The 17,835-nt window shown below is 46.1% G+C and overlaps 1 protein-coding gene and 1 long non-coding RNA gene across 2 annotated transcripts in view; one reads left to right on the top strand and one right to left on the bottom strand.

Moving 5' to 3' along the window:
* LOC134759824 (uncharacterized) overlaps nucleotides 1-17,714 on the bottom strand; it is a 35,623-nt gene extending 17,909 nt beyond the window's left edge. The window contains exons 1-3 of the long non-coding RNA XR_010136642.1: nucleotides 17,506-17,714; nucleotides 15,841-17,041; nucleotides 12,259-12,421 (exon numbers count right to left, since the gene is read on the bottom strand). This is a non-coding gene — a long non-coding RNA (uncharacterized LOC134759824). The remainder of the gene's footprint in view (nucleotides 1-12,258; nucleotides 12,422-15,840; nucleotides 17,042-17,505) is intronic.
* The window catches only part of CAPZB (capping actin protein of muscle Z-line subunit beta), a 146,696-nt gene that overhangs the window by 56,132 nt on the left and 72,729 nt on the right, over nucleotides 1-17,835 (top strand). Inside the window, 1 exon segment of the mRNA NM_001134166.1 lies at nucleotides 8,956-9,045. Coding sequence (NP_001127638.1) covers nucleotides 8,956-9,045 — 90 coding nt within the window.

Consider the following 17,835-nt stretch of genomic DNA (forward strand, 5'->3'; position numbering starts at 1 on the left):
TTTGCCAGTCACTTACACAGTCCCTGGATGAAAGACTCATGGGGGAGAAGGGCTCGGGGCAGAGCCAGGCCTCAAAACACGAAGAAGATCCGGGTTTAGGTGCGGATTTTGCCTCTGTCTGTGCAGTCTGGCAAAACTTGCGCTGGACCTCATTATGCATCGTCAAATAAAGGAGCAGGACTCAGATGAAATTGAGATGTCAGTCCAGATCTAATTTCTGTGATCCCAACAGAATTTTTTAAAGGAGGGACTTGTTTATTAAAAAAAAAAAAAGAGACACATAAAGCAGTTATGTTTTCACGGTAATCCAAATGACCTTAACATAGCCACTGAATTGTTCATTTTAAAATGGCAATTTTTCTTTTTTTTTTTTTGGCAGGTGTGGGGAGGGTGTGGGGACAGTCTCCCTCTGTCACCCAGGCTGGAGTGCAGTATCATGATCTCAGCTCACTGCAACCTTCGCCTTCCAGTTTCAAGTGATTCTCCTGCCTCAGCCTCCCATGTAGCTGGGATTATAGGCATCTGCCACCATGCCCTGGCTAATTTTTGTATTTTTAGTAGAGATGGGGTTTCACCATGTTGGCCATGCTGGTCTTGAACTCCTGACCTCAAGTGATCCACCCGCCTCCACCTCCCAAAGTGCTGGGATTACAGGCGTGAGCCACTATGTCCAACCCTAAAATGGTTACATTTTATTCCTCAAATGAGATAGGAGTTTATTTCTCATATAACAACAGGTCACCCATTCTGGCTGGTGGGTCATCCACAGAGCCAGCCTCCTCCTTCATGTTGCCCTGCCATCTCCCAGGGTTTTGTGTTCGTCTCTTTGGTCAGAGTAGGACTAGAATGGTTACTTTTATGTTGCATGGTTTTTTAAAAACAAAACAAACAAAAAAACCTCAATTTAAAAAGATGACATTGACTCAGCTATGATGGTAGACAGCAGACCCCAAAAGGTTGAAGAAGGCTTGGTCCGCCAAGTGGACTTCCGCCGTGTCTGTGATTCCCTTGACAGCGAGGGTATTGGATTTTCCCATGGGAACAGAAAGTCATCCAAGGAGTATTCGTGTGTTTGTGTTTGAGGCATCTCCCTCCTGCACAGCTATCGTCACATCCCAGAGGACACTCAGGCAGTGGAGGAAGCACTTTTCTTTTTATTAATCCAAAATGTGCAGTTTTCCAGAGTGACCTAAAGATGAGTGGTTGGCTGGGCTGGCCCAGGATTCCTTCTCCAAATTGCCCCCAGCACAAACTGTTCCCGGGCCACATGGCAGAAAACAGATTCGACGTTTAAACAAAGTTGTTTATTGGGTCACAGATTATACAAGACAAACCATGGTTAAGTGAGACTCCATAAATTTGTGGTAAGTCATTCTGGGCGCCAGCAGAGTTTACCTTTGTGCTGTCTATGAAGTTATTTGCTAAGCCTCTCGGGAATGTAAACGAGTGAAGGTCTTGATGAACTTAAGAACAAACTCTGAAGGCCTTGAAGCTTTGGTTGGTTGTTTATGTACAGACAGATGCTGTTAAGCACAAATCTGCCTTAACCAGCCACTACAGCAGGCCAAGCAGGACCTCTGCTTGCAAGCATTAGCAATTTGAGTTACTGCCTGTGCCTGTCTTTGAAATTAAAAACAGTGGGTTTTAAAAGCACACACAAAACATACACACTCTGGTGAGGCTGTGGCACCATCCTCTAGCAGTTGGCCCCAGCTAGGAAACATAGTCATCTCAGGCTCCTTGGGCTTCCTCCCATTTCCAGTAACTGACCTCGTCCTATCTGTTGTGACCTTAAAGTCTTTGGCTCTCCTCCTCTCCGGCCATCCAGCCAGGGACCTGGTTGCTGTAGAGGCTCCTCTGCTAGCTCTTCTGTCCCCAGTTTCGTCTCTGGTCAGGCTGTCTCCCCAAGGTCACCAGACAAATCCTTCTGTGTCAGTTACTATTGCTGTCTAACAAAACCACCCCGAAACCTAGTGACTTAAAGAAACAATTCATTTCATTGTCTCTGATGGTTTCTGTGGGTCAGGAGTTCAGGAGGGCCTTGGCTGGGTGGTTCTGGCTTGGGGTCTCATGCTGTTGCAGTCAGATAGCTAAAGCTGGAACAGTGGGAGCCTGGAGCACCTGGGGGCTCAGTGGGCCTCCCTCTGTCCATGGAGTCTCAGGGACTCTTCTGCACAGGGTGGCCTCGGGGCAGTCGAGTGGGCTCCAGGCCTGTGTGTTCAGCAGGCAGGGAGAAGCTGCGTTGTCTCTTGTGGGCTCACAAGTCATAGGGCATCATTTATGCTGGGCTCTGGTGATAAAAAGTTACAAAAGCTCCTCCGGTTCCAAGGTGGAGGGGACACAGCTCCCCCCGCCTCCGCTCCCCCCGCTGCAAGTGGGAAGAGTGTCACAGTCACGCTGCAAGAGGAGCATGTGGGGTGGGACCGCTTGTTACGGTGATTTTTGGAAAATATAATCTGCTTCGCCTTCTAAGTCACAACAGCAGTCGTCATTCCCCTGTGGAAAAATCTCTAGGGGCTCCAAAACCTTCACAGAAAAGTGGATTTTAAAGAATGTGGCACAGACGCCTTACCTATAAACTGGACAGGAGCAAGGAGCAAAAAACTGCGGGGAGAAGTGAGGTTCTGAGCCTAGCTCCTGGGGCCAGCTTAGCTGCCCCGTGAGTAGTTTGGGTGTGATCTGGCCCTTGTGACAAGGCCCCAATCTCCTCCGCAGGCCATGCCCCATGGTTCCCCACCTCCTCCACACACCTGGCTCACCTCTCCTTAGCCTGCTGCACCTGCTGCCTGGAAAGGCACACCTCATCCAGGGCTAACCTGCTCCTGTGGCCCCATTCTGAGACATCTTCTGGGGCTCCCTGCCCTACTTAGTGGGCACCTCTACTCTGACATTGACATTGTTGTGGATGGTGTGTTTACTCTACCAAACTTGGAGTGTGGGGACTGGTTACATCTCACTTGATTATGGTTTCCAAATCAGACTTTGCCCTGGAGTTTGCCTAGTAGGCCAAGTTTTCCTGTATGCAAATGATTTCACAATACCGTCAGATGTCTGAACACTGCAGCAGATATTTAGATGGTAGGGTTTTATTTGACTGATTTCTTATTCTGAAAAATTGTTTTAGTCCGTATTAATGGTGGTTTTATTTATTGCAGGGTGATTTAAGCAGTTTTATGCTTTTTCTTTAAATCATGTGAAAACAGGAAGTGAAATATTTCTTATCTCAGTTTATATACCAAAATAAGAAAGTAACACAAAAAACCCCCTAAACCTACCCCTTGGAGCCTTGCCAGCTTAAAATGGGATAACTGTCCCCTCCTTATTATTTGACATCCTAACAAGGACTCTTCCTTGATTTTTTTTTTCCATACTGATTTTGACTGCACCATAAGCTCCATGAAGAGCAGAGACTTTTATGTTCACCACTTAGCATCAAAAACAGTGCTTGTTACCTAGGAAACACTCACATAATGATCAGATGATTAACTGAATGGGCAGAGAATTCCGGAGGATAAGGAGGAATGGTCCTTCTTTTACTATTTACCTTTCCACCTGGAGCACACCATTGGGAGGTGGAACTGGTGAAGCTCATTGTATGAAGGAGGTGCCTGGACCAGTCAGAGTTTTGAAGGAGCTGGCCTGTGGAGAGCTCTTAGCCACGGGGTAACAGTTGACTTCCCCTGACTCGCCTTCTGTTGATTTTGTAGCCATGTGAGGGAGGGAAGTCCGAGGAAAATAATTGGCACAAAGAAGTACAAATCAGTGTATTGTGAACTGTGCCTTGTCTCGTCTCTTTGTACCTTCTCTGTCTCATCATTGTACACACCACACGACCTTGTGGTTATTTGCTGTTTTATGGACAATTGGTTCCTTGAGGCTTGGGACTGGGTCTCATTTGTTGGGCCGGATTCAGGGCCTGGCCCAGGGTTGGCACTCAGTGCACAGTTGTTGAACTGTAGCCCAGTTGCTGGCCTGCAAGTGGCCAAATCCAGGATGATGGTCTTGTTTTGAAGGGTGTGGCGGTTGGGCATGTCTGCTCTCGCAGTAGGAGGGCACTCCATCTAGAAGGAGTCTTAGAGTTCATCTGGGCCAAATCCCAGGCCGCGAGGTTAAGTGAGCAGTCCAAAGCACACAGACATCTACATCTAGTGACAGGGCATACCTTGGACCCTGGACTCCTGAGTCCTAAGCCCTCTCTTTACTTGCTCTTCCTTGTATTTTTTGACCTGCTCCATTTCTGTCCTGGGCCGGTTCACCCCTCCTTAGGCAACCTGGTGGCTCCCTGCTCCCAGGAAGTCACCGTATTGATGCCAAACTTAGTGCGGACACCTGATGGGCATAGCACACTACAACCCAGAACTCCTGGGCTTGAACGATTCTCCTGCCTCAGCCTCCCGAGTAGCTGGAACTACAGGCACGCACCACTGCTCCCTGCATACTGGTAGTTTTTTCTGTTACCTTTAAAAAAAGTTTAGATATCTGATAATCATAACTTAATACCTGTGAACCTGCCATTCCATGTGAGACCTAGACAGTATAGCTTTCATCTTCCCCTCGTGGCTTCCCTGGAACTGCTCTTCTACTCTTCTTAAATGTTGTATTTATCATTCCTTTGTCTTGGCTTAAAGAAAAAAAAAAGCCTTGTTATATTAGTCTAAAACACATGTCTAAATAATAAGAGTGTTCATGGCCAGGTGCAGTGGCTCACGCCTGTAATCCCAGCACTTTGGGAGGCTGAGGCAGGTGGATCGCTTGAGCTCAGGACTTTGAGACCAGCCTGGGCATGGTGGCTCATGCCTGTAATCCCAGCACTTTGGGAGGCCGAGGTGGGTGGATCGCTTGAGGTCAAGAGTTTGAGACCATCCTGGGCAGCATGGCGAAACCCCATCTCTACCAAACTACAAAAAATTAGCCAGGCATGGTGGCCCCCAGCTACTTGGAGGGCTGAGGTGGGAGGATGGCTTGAGCCTGGGAGGTCGAGGCTACAATGAGCTGACATTGCGCCACTATACTCCAGCCTGGGTAACAAAGTGAGACCCTGTCTCAAGAAAAACAAAAATTAACCAGGCATGGTGGCGTGTGCCTGTAATCCCAGCTACCTAGGAGGCTGAGATAGGAGGATAGCTTGAGCCCAGGAGATAGAGGTTGCAGTGAGCTGAGCTTGTGCCACTACACTCCAGCCTGGGCAACAGAGTGCGAGCGTATCTTTAAAAAAAAAAAAAAGAATGTTCACTATTGCTCGTTATTGAGCTTTATATAAAAGTGACAGCATCCTAGGAAGGCCCTTGGGATTGGCCCCCTCCCTCCGTCCCCATCGTTCCATTTCCTGGGTCACTTACGTTGTTGCTTGTAGCTGAAGGTCATCCACATCTGCTTCATTCTCCAGTACCATTTCCTGTTTGGACCCCTTAGGGTTTGGGATGACTCCCAAGTAAATGGCTCTAGTTAACTCTAATTTTAACGTCTTAAAAGCTGTCGTTAAGCTTTCCCATGTTGCTTCACCTATGGGAAGCATTTAGTCATTTCCTTATTGAATGATAGTTAAACATCCTTAGCTCTAGAAATTCGTGGTGAAACATTTCCAATTAAGATTAATTGGGATTAACGCAAAATATGAGTCAGATCTTTTCGTAGTAGTATTCTAGTGCTGTCAACTAGATACAGGCCTACAGAGGACTGTCCAGCCCCCTTGCGGGGTGGGGATGTGATCAGCATATTGGAACTGGACTTGTGAACAGGCACCGAAGAAGGGTTAAAACAGTGTCTTTCACCTTGAGCTTCTCTGGTCAACTTAGGTCTTTTCCTAGACCTAAGTTCTTGCTCAGTTTTCTAGTTAATCCCTTCTGTGTTCTGTCTGGATCACAGTTTCAAATTAGACAGGCTTACTTATATCTTAATTTGCTTTTCATTTATAAGGAGGATTGCTAATATCTAGTTGAGATACTTTCTGAAGACCAGAAATTTTTAGGGGTTATGTGTGGGTTTGTTGTTGTTGTTGTTGTTGTTTTTGAGACGGAGTCTCGCTCTGTCGCCCAGGCTGGAGTGATCTGGGCTCACTGCAAGCTCCGCCTCCCAGGTTCACGCCATTCTCCTGCCTCAGCCTCCCTAGTAGCTGGAACTACAGGCGCCCATCACCACGCCTGGCTAATTTTTTTGTGTTTTTAGTAGAGACGGGGTTTCACCACGTTAGCCAGGATGGTCTCGATCTCCTGACCTCGTGATCCGCCCGCCCTGGCCTCCGAAAGTGTATGTGTGGTCTTTAAATTAGAATTGTGTATAAAATGTTTCCTTGCATGTGCAGTCTTCCTGAGAGGGACTTTATCATCGATCAGATTCTGGGAATCTGCAGCCCCCAAAGCAATTATTTTTAGCCCAGGGCTTCTCAGCCTTAACTCTGTTAACGTTTGGGCCAGGTGATTCTTTGTTGTGGGGAGGCTGTGTATCGCGTTTTGGGATGTTTAGAAGCATCCCTGGCCCCTACCCGTTATATGTCAGTAGTTTCTTCTCTCCCAGTTGTGACAAAAATGTCTCCATACATTGCCAGATGTCTCCTGGCAGGGTTGTTGGAGGTATGTGTGTATGTGTGTGCACGTGTGCAAAATCATCCCTAGTTGAGAAATACTAGTTTATACCTTTTAACGAGTTTGACTTGAATCATTTAGGTTTTTCTGTTCTTGCTTGGCCAAGAGAATACACAGCTTTGTATTGAGTTTGAACATTGGCTCTAGTTTAAGGGGAGCAAGAGAGAGAGAGATCCAGGGCTGGGTTGAGGGGCAGGGAGGTTGGGCAGGGGAATCATTTAAAATTTTTAAAAATATTTAAAAGCTATATGTTTATTTGTATGCACTCAATATCCCCAATCATTAAACACATACTACTGTGTATTAAACGTTTCACATGCATTACTAAATTATTGTAACTCTCTAAGGAAGATACTGTGTTCCCATTTTATGGATAAATAAATAGAGACTTCTAGAGATTAAGAAACCCGCCCAAGGCCATAAGTTAATGAATGGCAGTATTGGGAATTGAATATGTCTCTCTAGAGTCAAATCAGCTTATCTGTGTGTTCTGCCCGAGATGTGGTGTTAAAATTTCCTCTCATGCCAGTGGGCCAAACCCGTCACTGTGGCCTTGGCTGACACATGTTGGCATAGAAATGCGTGGCACAAGTAGGGAATTCATGGTTGCTGGCATTAAGCAAAACAAGTGGTAGAATTTCTGGTGTGGTGTTTTTCTTTTCTCTTTTCAGGGGAGCCAGTTCATTGTGTGTTCCAGGATGAACTGTCACTGATAGCCATCTTGAGCAAGGGACAGGCTTTTTCTTTTCTTTCATTCTTTTTTAAAACAGCCGGCTATATATGCCATGTCGATATCTTTTTGGAAAAAAAAAAATGAAATTGACTGTCCTTAGTAATGTGTTATGTCTTTGGTGACTATGAAGTGGGTCCTTGCCCCACGGCCTACTTGTGGTTAACAGACCTGGAGTATAACTGGTAATATTCAAAGTTGTATTTCATTAAGGCCAAATGTGGCATTTTGAGGATTACTTTGTGTATTTTATGAGACTATAGCTTGTTGATTTAGGCCTTCCAAAAATCCTGAAATTGGTCTGAGCAGAGCAGATTCCAGATACAAATCAGATAGTGGCTCTCTGCTTGGGTAGTGTTGGGGACTCCATCTGCCTTACTTGGAGTCACCTGTACTTCTTAGAGTTGCATACACAGGTCTTCACCATTGTACCTGGCCCACCTTTCTCACTTTATTTCTTGTCTCATCTCCTGAGGTCTAGCCTTCTGTGTTAGAACCCACTGTGCATTGAATTTACTTTGCATTTTACCAGCCTTGCCTGCACTCAGTTCCCTTCCTCTCCCCCTCCCTTTATTTATTTTTTTATATTTATGGTGACTGGTACACGGTGGCCCTTAGTAAATATTTGCAGCATATATACTGTGAGGAGAGTGTGGTGAAGCACAGGATGCATAGCTTTAAAAAGGTGCTTGGGCTGGGCACTTTGGGAGGCCAAGGCAGCTCGATTGCTTGAGCCCAGGAGTTCAAGACCAGCCTGGGCAATGTGGCAAAACCCCATGTTTCCCCCTCCCCCCCAAAAAAAATACAAAATTAGCCAGGTGTGGTGGCATGCACCTGTGGTCCCAACTACTCTGGAGGCTGAGGTGGGAGGATCACTTGAGCCTGGGAAGTGGGGGTTGTAGGGAGCCAAGATCATGCCACTACACTCCAGCCTGGGTGACACAGCAAGACCCTATCTTTAAAAAATTAAAAACATTTTTTAAAAGAGTGCTTGATAAACAAGAGTAATGGTTGTCTTTCCAGTCCTCTGCCGCTACAGTGACATAGTTTACTGCATTTGCAGTCCAGTTTGCTGGGTGGAGTGAGCTCTTGACTGTAGTGTGGTTCAGGTCTTAGTGTCCTAAGTTTCCATTGAATGAATGAAGCATTTTTAACCCCGTGTGCATCTTGCCACTTGTTCTTTGCCTGGCTTTTCCCGCTCGCTTGGAGCTCATCAAGGGACCTGGCCTGGGGATGTTATCTGATGTTTATACCCAGGTTACAACAAAGGGCAAAAGTAATCCGCTACTAGAGTGTGCTCACCATGGAACCAACTGGGAGGCACGACATCTGCAGCCGCCAAGGCCTGTTGAGCAGGAGCAGGGGTGCCGGTGAGGGAACTTTCTGACATCTCCAGCCTGCTTCCACTTCTTTCAGGGTCTTTTGGATGCCCCCACTTGAGACAGAGACTGCTGTCAAAGGGGAGCAGACAGCCTGCACAGTCGCCCCCCTCTCCAGGCTACCGGCACACAGAGACCTGGCAGAGGGCCCACCGCATGGCTCTTTGGGTTTTAGAATGCCTTGGGCAAGCATGCTTTTTAAAAGGAGTTTTTGATATTCCTTCTGGCAAAAATGACTGACGCACTTTTATTTCTCCCTCCACAGAGTGATCAGCAGCTGGACTGTGCCTTGGACCTAATGAGGCGCCTGCCTCCCCAGCAAATCGAGAAAAACCTCAGCGACCTGATCGACCTGGTATGTGCCTCCTTCATATGGTTCCATTTGAGACTGCGGCTAAGAGTTAGTTGTTTTTGTGTAGCTTTTTCCATGCAGAATTCACAACACAAGAAACCTTTTCTCTCCCTGGCAGACCATGCCACTGGACTATGAGATTCCTCCAGGCAGAGAGAAGATGGGTTTCATATGGTGGTCTGTCATTCAGAACCATCTGTGTTGATGAAGCCCAAGTTAGGAGTTCTAAAGTTAATGACAGTCTGCTCCCTCCGCAGCTGCCTTGTCTTCAGTTTCTAGAAGCTTGCATTTAGACATGGTGAGGAAGAGGCCATACCCATCCTGTAGGCATTCAGCAGTGCACGTAGGCCAGACACTATCAGTCTCTGCTATGGTGTGAGTTTCTCCAGCCAACATAGTACAAGGGTCTACCTGTAAGATGCTTCCGTGGCTTCATTTCTAGTTTGAAAAGGTATAACAAGCAAAAGTTGGCTTGTTAAAGGGCCCGTCACATCTAGTTTTTAAATATTCTATTCATTTTCATAGATTTTTATGCTCAGAATGATTGGTCTCAAGATGTTGCCTCAAATTCACTAGCACCATATTATTTGAGAGTGGTCAGAATATTCAAAAACATCTATAAAGCCATAGGAAATATTGGAAAGAAATAAAATCAGGTCCTAAGAGGCCAGTCGAATCACCCTGATCACTTGGCAGTGAGTTCTGGTGCTGGATTTGGACCAGTGAGTCCCTGAGTCTGGTCCTCTGTTTTTTCCACTGTCCTGTGTCTTCTTGGATGTAATTATCCATTGCCAAGCATGGCTCATCAGTGAGGTATCTTTTTAGAGTGGGTTGGGAACTTGTTCATATGCTGTAGTGATTTATTTAATTCCATTGTATGCATTCAGAACATTTTTACTAGGAAAAATATATGACTGCTAGGAGAGGCACGGATGTCATTCACAGAGAAAACTTTATACAGCAGCATGAAAGGTCTGTAGTGCGACTATTTGTATGTTTATAGGGATGCACACTCCCAGCTGAGAGGCAAGCGTGTGACACAGAGCAGAGCCTGTGGAAGGAGTTGGGAACCTGCTGTATCTCATTCGTAGTAATTCAGGAAGTAGGAAGAAAGAGGTTTCTTGAGGTCACTGGCTGCTCAGAGAGACAACTGCATGTGCTTGTGATATAAGTGGAGAGAAGGCAGGTATCAAAAAGAGAGGGTCCCGCCAGACAGTCGACGTTTCAGGGGGGTAGTAACATAGTTGTGATGCAAACGAACCCACTGTGTGCTCAGGATCAGGGGTCCCCGGCCGGGAGTCAGCGAGTGAGGAAGATCATTGAAGCGGGCCTGGTGGGATCTGGAGGCACAGGACCCTGCGGGAGAGCAGCTGCCCTCGTTACTCCTGGTGCTTGTTGCCCTGTTGGAAGTAGAGCCTCTGTTGCTCGTTTTCACATTTTTCTAGAGGAGCCATATATTTGGGGTTTTATGTAAAATTTCCTGGTTTGTGTGTGTGTGGTGGTTTTTTTTTTGTTTTGTTTTGAGACAGAGTCTCATTCTGTCACCCGGGCTGTAGTGCAGTGGGGCGACCCTGGTTCACTGCAATCTCCGCTTCCCCGGTTCAAGCAATCCTCCTGCCTCAGCCTCCCCAGTAGCTGGGATTACAGGCGTCCACCACCGTGCCCAACTAATTTTGTATTTTCATTAGAGACGGGATTTCACCATGTTGGTCAAGCTTGTCTCAAACTCTTGACCTCAAGTGATCTGCCTGTCTTGGCCTCCCAAAGTGCTGGGATTACAGGCATGAGCCACCGCGCCCAGCAGAATATCCTGATTTTTAAACAGTGGCCTGCACATTCGATTGGCTGGGTCCAGTTTTGTGTAGAACCTGGGCCTGAGTGTGTGAAATGTGAGCTGGGGGCGGTTGGGCAGTGTGGGCTGGAGGGGTTAGGGGAGATGTCCTTTGTTGAGAAATACTGAAGTATAAAGTTGGATAGGTAGGAGGTATCCTTGAAGGTGAGGAGACCTTGGACTTGATGTGGTGAGAATGGTCACCATCATCAGCCCACTGACTGCTGAACTTGTATGCAGCACCTCATGCGCAGCCATATTTAAACTCTCATCAGTCCTATGAGGTAGGACTACAGAATGCGGTCTGGGAAGTGCTTTAATGGCTTTGCATTTTTCTTGGTCAGAAATCTATGATTGATCCTATGTGGAAGAGGTGGGCAAAAGTTGAAGGTGTGATCTGCCTTTAATTTGGTCAGCTGCAGGGGCTTGTTTTTCTTCTAAACTCAGCATGAAAGCATGCTTGGCTGAGTTTAAATTTAGTTTGCCAATTTAGTTATTACTGTATTTTAGAAATGAGCCAAACATGGAAGTAGGAAATGATGAGCACATTTTTCTCATTAGACTCTTCCTGGTGTTTAATAGGCTATTTTGTTCTTATGGCAACTGAAGTGTTTTACTACAGCTGTGTATTTTCTCCGGGACTCCCTCATCACTCTCTCTTTCAGGGATGTGCATGTAGCTGCTTTTATGAAAACCTGGTCAACTGGTTCCCTTGCTGCCCGTGTGGGTTTTCCCTGGGCTCAACAGGGAAATTGCAGCATTGATGGTGAATGAAGGAGAATATCAAGAGCTGTCTTTCGCCATAGCCAGATAATGAGAGAGATCACCTCTGAAGCTTAGTTGCAGGATGGTACTTGGACACAGGTTGAAGTGCCAGACCGTATCTACCACTGATATATGGTGTAGTGTGTGACATTCTATAGATTACTGTCAGAGCATCCTTTTTTTTTTGGAAACAGGGTCTTGCTCTGTCACCCAGGCTGGAGTGTGGTGGTGCAATCAAAGCTTAATGCAGCCTCCTAAACTCCTGGGCTCAAATGATCTTCTGCCTCAGCCTTGCAAGTAGCTAGGACTACAGGCGCCCACCACCACATCGGGCCAATTTTTTTAAATGTTTTATTTTGCATAGAAACTGGTTCTCCCTATGTTGCCCAGGCTGATCTTGAACTGCTGACCTCAGGCAATCCTACTTTTCTGTTTTTAACTTTGTTTTCTGTAGAATGTATGCTAGAGCTGGTGGAGGTGGGCTGAGGTTGAGGTGGACAGCTGACATGTATTGAATAACTGCCGTGTGCCCAGGACTAAGCTGGGGACTTCTGTTTGTGTTGTTTATTATTTCTTCAAAGTCATACAACACCCCTGTAAGGTACATATGGCCACCTCACCTCCTTTAGATGATTTAGCCTCTATGGGGAAGAAGCCAGGATAGGGATGTGGCTTGGGAGCGCCGGGAGGTCTGGTTTCTCCTGCTTGCCAGGTTCCTTTGGGTTAGTCACACTGAAAGCAACAGATTAAATGTGGCGTGTCTATGTGCTGTGTCAGTTTTGCCTGTTGGGAGAGAAACTGTTAATTAAATTCATTAGTAATCTAAAATGTTAACACATAGGTATATTATGGAGAATAATGTTAAATTCACATAATTTAAAAGCAAGAACTACACACGGGGCAAAAAAACCCTTCTCGGAACCAGGCCATTTATGATTAGTGGTTCTCTTTCCTCCACTGCCTCAGGGGGCGGCCTGAGAGGCGCCAGCTCCCCTCACCAGCTGTGTGGAGGCCACCTGGGGCCCTGTCTACTTCAGAGGCTGAACAAGAGGCCGGAGTGGATTCCCATCGTCCAGAGTGGGTTGGGGAAACGGTGTTCTCATTAATTTTTTAATTGAAGTATGAGGAATGTCAAAATGGAAATGGAGCATGACTTTTCAACAAATTAGGATCTGGTAATGCATGCCTCATTAAAACTATATTGATATGCATTGGCCAGGTGCGGTGGCCCATGCCTGTAATCCCAGCACTTTGGGAGGCCAAGGCAGGTGGATAACTTGAGGCCAGGAGTTCGAGACCAGCCTGGCCAACATGGCGAAAACCCATGTCTACTGAAAAAAAACTATATTGACATGCTTCAAAAGCCACTTTCTGATTGATGGCCTGGCTTTGAACTCCTTGCTACGTATGATGCTTATCTAAGGGGCAGTGTGCTGGCTTTGTACTGGATCCTGTGACTGATCCTGGAAGTTTCTTCTTTGAATGTTTTATTTTCATCACTGCCATTGTTCTCTGGGAATGACAGTTTTTCTTTTTTCCTGTTTAACTGAACTTACAAAATGCTTTTATTCTGTAAGGATTGGTCTGTGCTGAGTATACTGTTGTGTCGTGGAAGTTTACATGCAGTTTTAGTTTCTTCCCAAAGCGGTAATTTCAGAAAATTCACACTATTATGCACCTGTCTAAAGGCAAAGGATCCGGGCCTTTGTCTCGTGTAATCTGGGATCAGTCAGATGTTTTGAAAGTAGCTAATGCACTGCTGCTCCGTGCAAACAGCAGTCATTCCTCCCTGCTCACCTGCCCAAGATAATGAAGGGGGGGGAGATTGTTGTTTTCAAGAAGTCTCCAGTTTTAAGACGGACGAGAATGTTAGGATTTGCCAGCATTCCCCATGAAGGGAATGGCCTCGCTTAGATGTCAGGGCCAGGGAACTGTGGGGGAATGGATCCAGTCCACCGTGGTCTGATTACAGAGTGATATTAAAGAGAAATGTGAGGGATGCTTGGCAGCCAGGCCAAGGCAGCCCAATTTATCGTGCCAGGTCAGCTTTCTTTTTTCTTCCCAGCATCAGAGTTTCTGCTGCCTTGGGATTATGAGGCCTGCTCTGATTGGTGGGAAATGACCTTCCTTTGCAGATGGCCAAAACATCATTTTATTACATATTAATCCCATTGTGCTAGAGTGAATCCAGCTGAAATCCGTTGTTAAGCTGTTTCAAAAATACCCACACATGCATGAGGGCCAAGAATCATATGATGTGAAGATGTTCCCTTGGCTTCATAAACTTGGCCCTTCTATGGCCTTACTCTGCACACTGGCAGCAAGAGCAGAAATGTCTCAGCTGGGGTGTATTTTGAGCCCTGAGCTGAGGAAGGAGTTTGTTTCTGCATATTGGCACCCAGCAGGCCTTCCGTCCTTTGCCTTTTTAAGAGCAAACCAAAAATAGCCATGAATCTGTTTAACTAGGCAAGAAAGTCTCTGCTTGCAAACATTGGTCACTTCATGTTTTTAGTTCCTTCATTTCTTTCTTTCTTATAGTCGCCCTAAGGCTCAGCTCTTGGGTGTCCCCAGACTTTACTCTATCAAGGGGAAGACATCAGGGCTGGGAAAGTATCCAGGCCAGTGAGGTAAAGGTGGAAGAGACATCCTGATTTTTTACCGGGGAGTTGATAACTTCATAGGTTAACTCGTTTCAGCATATTCTTCTTTTTAAGTAGCCAGAACAGCCCTCTAGAAATAGAAAGAGCCAGCTGGGCATAGGTGTTCACACTGCCAGCCTCAGCAGTAGCCATACTTTGAAATTATCCCTGTCACCCCCGCATTGCCACCCACATCAGGGCAGCATGATGTCTGCAGGGAGTGTGATTTGGCAGATGAGAAGGCTGAGTGCTTGGGGGACGTGTCCACATTCGGGCCTCAGTGAACGAGTGAGTGGAGACCTGCTGCTTACGTTTCCAGAAACCTGCTCTCCGTGAAGCAGCCCATGGAGCCAGCTCACACACATTTGTAATTGATTGGTGATGTTAAGGCTGATACTATTAGTCAATAGTTCATTAATACGATTGATTAGCAGAATATCTGATGTCGGCTAAGCAGTGCTGCTCAGTTTTCAGTCTTTAATAGTTAAAGCAATGAAATCTGGAAATCACTTTTCCAGGGACAGCTGTGTGGGGTGAAGCAAAACTCAGTTTTGTCCCCCAGGTGATGAAGGTGCACTGGGCCTGGGACCCAAGACGACTACTCCTGCCTTTGGGGATCTTGAAGGCCAGATAGGATCTGCTTTGTCTGTGTTAATAGAGTAAGCAGGCTTGCATTTTCTTCCTCCCTAGCTTCCCCTTTAGCCTTGTCATTCAAACAATCTCAGACCAGCATTTTTCGTCCTTTATTTCAAAGACAGCATTTAAAATGTCTTCACTTAGACTGGGCCTGGTGGCTCACACTTATAATGCCAGCACTTTGGGAGGCCAGGGTGGGAGGATCTCTTGAGCTCAGGAGTTTGAGACCAGCCTGGGCAACATAGGGAGACTGCATCTCTACTAAAAATTAAAAAATGTTTTGGGCATGGTGGCATGCGCCTGTGGTCCCAGCTACCCAGGAAGCTGAGGTGGGAGGATCACTTGAGCCCAGGAGGTCAAAGCTGCAGTGAGCTATGATCACCCCACTACACTCCAGTTTGGGTGGAATGAGACCCTGTTTTGTTTTTAAGTTTTTGCCTTTCTAAAAGGGTCTCAGCTGAAGTAAGTGAAAAGGTAATGGATTCAGTCGACATTTATTGAGCACCTCCTGGAAATCAGGCACTGTGTTTAATTCTGGGAAGAAGTGCAGCCTTTATTCCTTGCCTTCTCCTCCACAGGTCAAAATGCAAGGATTCTTCAGCTTGATCCCCGAAAAGAATGACCCTAGTTGGATTCTCTCAGGCCATTGGTCATTGACCAGTGCATAAGCTCTGAGGATGAGTAGCAAGAGCTGCAGAACTGAGTTATTCTTTCTGCAAGCATTTATTAAATGCACCATCCATGCACCAGACACTATTCTAGGTGCCAGGGTTTTCGTAGAGAACCAGATGAAAGGCCTCGCTCTATGGAGCTGACATTTTGTGGGGAATTAATTTCTGGAAGGAGGACCTAGCTGTGGTCAGCTTTGCATGCTGTACATCTATTGAACAGGATAACTGGCAGCTGTGCTTATTTGTTTTTACTTACACATAAAGGTGTTAGAGGCTCTTTAATGGTCGTGCCCAGCTATCAGTAAATGTTTGTCCACTTCTGTAAGCCATTGCTCGCCACCTTTTAACTGGTTTCTCAGTGACTTGTGCCTTGGTGCTTCTCATTCTTTCCCCAAAGTACTCATGTCAATAGAGGAAAAAAGAAGAGCAAATACACATTTTTGGGGTTTTAGGGGAAAATCCACAGGTGCCTGCCTCAAGGAGAGCATTGTATGTTCTGTCTTATTTAAAAATTGTTTTCTCTCTGGGAATGTGGCATTCACCTGAAGTTACAGCTACTTGGGAGGCTGAGGTGGAAGGATCGCTTGAACCCAGAGTTTAAGACCAGCCCGGGCAACATAACTAGACCCCATCTCATAAGAAAAAATTTAAAAAATAAATTGTATTCCAATCCATAACATGCCCACATGCAAGACATTTTAACATTAAAAAAATGCTTTTTCCACCATAGTTCCCCATGGGTTTATGTTAAGGGTGGGGAAACTTGGCTTCCTCTCTCCCACCCATCCTAGGGTCTGCCTGGAAGTTTTGTCCTCTGAGCCGAATGTTGTCTCTGGAGCAGGAGCCGCGGAATGGATGGAATCATGGGTAATATGCACCAGCCCCTACATAGTCTCTGTTGTGACTGATGTTTCTGAGCGTATTCTGAGCTTTCCTATAGACAACAACGCTATAGTTCCCGTTTTACAAGGAGAAAAAACATTCCAGCCAAAAGCCTCCAGCAGTATTTTAATGAACTCCATTCCTTGGAAAACTGTGGTGAATCTTTTCACGTGAGCCTTTTGCTCTGTGAATAGGCGGCAGCTGTGGGGACTGAGGCAGGGAGAGCAGGAGGCATGCTCTGGACGGTGGGTGCCAAGCTGGCCGTTTCCTGCCCATCCTGGCCTCTCTGGAGGATGGCGGCCCTTCATGACCCCGGACTGTTATCAACCTGAGGACCTGCCACCTAGTAGTGCAGCCTCTGATTTGTGTCCAGGTGGCAGCCAGGCAGCCCTTCTCCACCAGGAAGAAATGGCATGATTTGCTTAGAAAGAGGAAGTGGGGCTTCCTGGGGTGCTCTTACCTGACCATCTCCCTCATAGATTTGCCCAGAAGTGACTTCAGATTCTGATGAGTTCTGTTACATGCAGCATAATGGTTCCTCATTTTATCCAATTAAGAATGCGATTAATTGCCTCCTGTAAAGGCAATCCAGACAATTACGGTGGAATGAATGAAAGAGAGGAGTGCAAGAGAAAGGAAATGAACCAGAGATTAGTAGGGCCATTGGCTTTATTTTGTGTGTGTGTTCCTTGGGGAGCAAAGACTGTTTCCAGGAGACTGCAACGATATATCCACCAGTCCTGAGCTGTCCTAGAACAGTAACGATTGATTTTCCATTAGGGGAAGGGGCTTGAATTTCTCCAAAGCCAACTATTTTGAAAATTGATGTTCTCCCATCATCTTTAAGATAGCCATGCAGTAAGCTTTGGTTATTTTTCAGAGAATACACATTTCAAAATAGAAATTATTTTTTGTTTGGTCTCAGATTAACAATTTGACTCTTCCCTCTTTCATTCCCTATAACATACTTTTCAATTACATGGAAAAATTTTTTTTCATCTTTTTAAATTAAACATAGAAAATAGAGACAGGGTCTCACCATGTTGCCCAGGTTGGTCTCAAACTTCTGAACTCAAACAGTCCTTCCACCTTGGCCTCCCAAAGTTCTGGGATTATAGGTGTGAGCCACTGTGCCTGGCCAAAATAAGTAACTTTTAATGGATCTCCATCAGATGTCAGCAAGTACTGATAGATGGGTCTCATTATTAATATGCTTCATCCAGGACCTTATCTGTCTTCATAGCCATTCTGTGAAGTGAGTGGGAGGAAACCGAGGAATGGAGGAGGGCAGTGAGTCTCTGACCTGATAGGTGATGCGTGCTGTGGGGTTGGGGGGAAGAGGTGTCAAGCCCACCTCTTGATTCCAGTC

This window comes from Pongo abelii, chromosome 1 (assembly GCF_028885655.2).
Source record: "Pongo abelii isolate AG06213 chromosome 1, NHGRI_mPonAbe1-v2.0_pri, whole genome shotgun sequence".
NCBI classification, from domain to species: Eukaryota; Metazoa; Chordata; class Mammalia; order Primates; family Hominidae; genus Pongo; species Pongo abelii.